The sequence below is a fragment of the Ostrea edulis genome, chromosome 5 (genome assembly GCF_947568905.1).
Source record: "Ostrea edulis chromosome 5, xbOstEdul1.1, whole genome shotgun sequence".
In the NCBI taxonomy this organism is placed as follows: domain Eukaryota; kingdom Metazoa; phylum Mollusca; class Bivalvia; order Ostreida; family Ostreidae; genus Ostrea; species Ostrea edulis.
The window spans coordinates 32742221-32745638 of record NC_079168.1 but is presented as its reverse complement, the minus strand read 5'-3'; the positions used below and the strand labels follow the sequence as shown (position 1 = coordinate 32745638).

General features: G+C 37.1%; 1 protein-coding gene across 1 annotated transcript; it reads right to left on the bottom strand.

Moving 5' to 3' along the window:
* Positions 1-1602, bottom strand: LOC130054936 (tripartite motif-containing protein 45-like). The gene has a single exon (XM_056166048.1). The coding sequence runs from the start codon at positions 1600-1602 to the stop codon at positions 1-3; it is 1602 nt and encodes a 533-aa protein (XP_056022023.1).
* Positions 1603-3418: the final 1816 nt, after the last annotated feature.

The following is a 3418-nucleotide window of genomic DNA, read 5'->3' as shown; positions in this document are numbered from 1 at the left end:
TCATGCAATAAATTCAAATATTTTCACCCGTCCCCCTGCCTCACCGACAAAGAATCTGTACGTCTTCTGGAATTTAATACACTGTGGCTTCTTCACGTCATTCAGAATTCTTAACTTTTTACCGGTCTGTGAGAGTATGTGTATATTGTTGCTGAGGTTACCATTCACATATAGATTTCCAACCCTGTCCACTGTTAATCCATATGGACGTTGTAATTCTGCATCACTGTATGTAAACAAGACATTTCCCCCTCTGTCTTGTTTCCAGACTTTGTGTCTGGTGTAACTCGAATTAATGATATTTTCCGCCATATCTACTGCTACATCGTACAATTTTTCTACATCACTTGAACGACTACATTTTTGAAAATCCGCGCTTAATACTTCTAGAACAGTTAAACCACCTATTGCAATAGTGTTGCCTGACTGCGATATTCCATAGCACTCCATATCAACTTCAACAGTTTTTGTTGTGTTGAATGTATCAATACTTATAACTAAAATTTTCTTTTCTGCAGGAAGTGTTGCATAAATATCATTTTCTTCGTTGACACAAATGTCCCATGGAGAACCTTGTAGAGGCACCTCTCTCAGAATCTCCCCATCTGTTCTACAGTGAATGAGTCTGCTCTTAGAATAATCAGCCAGTACTAATTCCCCATTCTGGAGATAAACCCCTCCTCTGAAATCAGCACCATCAATTGTAAATTCAGAAATCTTTTTGATTTCAGCATTTTCTATATCAATTTCATCTAGCATTACAGGACTTTTGTGTTCATTCGTGGTAATTTCTGCAAGCAAAGGTAACTTCATCAATTTCTTAACGTCATCTTGTATCTTGGCTTGAATTCGAATTTTGAGCCGAGACATTTCCATTTTTCTCAAAGTTTGAAATATTCGTTCCATTTTGGTATAAGACAATGCGACAATTGTTTTTGGTGACCCATCAGTGAATAGATTTTTCCCGAGTATTTCTTTCCAATGGCGAAGATAACAGTGCCTCTGTTCGAAAGTGTTGATTGATTTTTGAAGCTTTGCTTTAGCATCTTTGGTTGCTTTTCCTACTTCGTTTAAATGTTGTTCCTCCAGCTTTGTTACAGTTTCAATAATGGCTGCTTTTGCTCCCGAAATTTCGTTTCCTAACTTCTCGGCTACATCTTCAACTTCTTTGATGTTGGCTTTCTCTTCAGTAATAACCTTTTCTAACATGACTTCAAGTCGATCGACATCATCTCGCAAGCGTTTTACTTTCCCAGGTTTTATTACTTTATCGGTCGCTTCCTCTATCAAACAAATGCTTTTACATTTACCGTGTTCTGTTGTAACACAGAGGACACAACATGGTGCGAGATGAATTTCACAAAACATTTCAATTTTTCGCCCCTCATGATCCTCGCACATCTCCAGTGATGGGGTAGAAGTAGAAGGAATAGCCCCTACAGTGAGAGGAACTATTTCATGATTTCTAGAACGTTTGAATTTTTTGTGACTGTGAAGACACTCCTCGCACAAAGCCTCGGAGCAGTCTCTGCACCAACCACTAGCAGGTTTGTTGTCTCCACCAATGTCACAAGGCTCGCATTGATTTGCAACGGAACTCATCAATTGGTTTTCTGGAAATCTGCCTGCCCATTCTTCTGGAGTGAACTGGGCAACATTACCAAGCGCGGAGACGAATGTTCTACACAGCGGACATGGAAATCCGAGCGGTAGACTGCAGTCCGCACACGACGACTTGATGTGTGACAGTAGACACGGATGACAGAAAGTGTGTGTGCACAGTAAATACCTTGGTGATTTGTAATGTTCCAAACAAATAGAACATACCGTCAAATCACAATGGATGTTTGAAGTGGAAGTGGCCATAACCTTCTCTGCTTTAGCACGAAATCAAAACGAAAGTTGAGTTGTTTGTTTGAAATTGATTTGTAATTTTGAACCCGATGCAATTATTCACTGTAGCTAGTCTCTACCCAGAGTTATCGTTCCTTACACTCACATTTTGGATTGTATACATTTAGGCATCTTCGCTAGACAAGGGTTTTATGTGGAGCGGAGTGGACCGACAACCCTTGTCTAGCGAAGATGGTACAAAGGTGAAAACACAACCAAAAAAAAAAAAAAAAGGAAAAAGAAAAACACCCGAAAAAATACAAGGGATAACATCGGTTTTACTGGGAAAAAAAAGCAAAAAACAAACGTCATTCAAAACCGATGAACAGACAATAGGACTGATGCCTTAAATGAGTCAACTTTCATGTTTTAAGCTAAATTGGTTGTTCAAACCATTCTGAGTTCTTTTAACAACAATTGCAGAAATATGACAAAAGAAACTTTATCATCAACTTTTAGCATTCCATTTCCTTATATAACCTTTTGTAAGAGTGGAACGAAAACCCCGAGTGTAATGTTCTTACATTCATTTGATATGTGAAGAGTTGTTTAGTGGGTAAGACACTGAAACACAATCTGTAGATATTTACAAGTGTTGTTAATGGTGTAAAGGTTACTATAATGGAATATTGATAAGTTTATAAAAAGGAGTTAGAAAAGTGGTTGTTTTCAATTAATCATATAGTAAAATAAATAAAAATTGGCTCATTTATGGCACTTCGCCGTGTAACATGATGACGAGAAGTCCATTGTGAAAATATTCCATTTGACCGATGTCTCATTGTATGTGATGGTTTTACTGTTTAATTCAGTATATACTTGTATATGCATACACGAGATTCTAATTTCGTTTTCAATGTTTTCAGCAGATTTATATCGGAGACAAATACAATGTCTGCATGTCTCAGTTTAGAAGTAACCAGCAAGTAATAAGAAAATTCGTTCATTCTCCATTGGAAATAAGCACGTGAGCTTTCATGGGTTATCCTTAGGTACAAATCAATGCAACAATACTATGAAAACCATTCTAGAAATGGATATATGTATTTATATTTGTATCATGGCTGTGGTGTTTTCCTTCTATAAAAAGCCGGTGTATAATAACTGGAGATGCACCAGTGGGCGGAACCATAATTTGCAAATTTTCAAGTTCAAGTTTCTTTATTCACTCAAAACTGTGCTGTGTAAATAAATTATTGATCACCACCTGACAATTTCAAAACATTCCTTGTTTAAATTGGGGAAGTTCAAATCAAAATTCACGAGATAAAGACCCGCGGCCAGGTCAATATCATCCCCCAGTTTAATTTCACGAAATGTGTGATTAATTTCAACTTTATCACAAATCCTCATGATCATCATTGAATAAAAACTGTAGACACAAATCAAGTAAATCGCCAATGTTCATAGTTGAGATGACAGCCTTCTGTTCCGTAAAAGCAAGAACGAAACCGACAGTGAATTCCTACATTGTGACATATATATATATAATTAAACTAGAGCAAAGCTCGTTGCAAAGCAACGA

Excerpts from the sequence above, each read along its gene's own strand:
- LOC130054936 (XM_056166048.1), bottom strand. The coding sequence starts at position 1,602 with ATGAGTTCCGTTGCAAATCAATGCGAGCCTTGTGACATTGGTGGAGAC.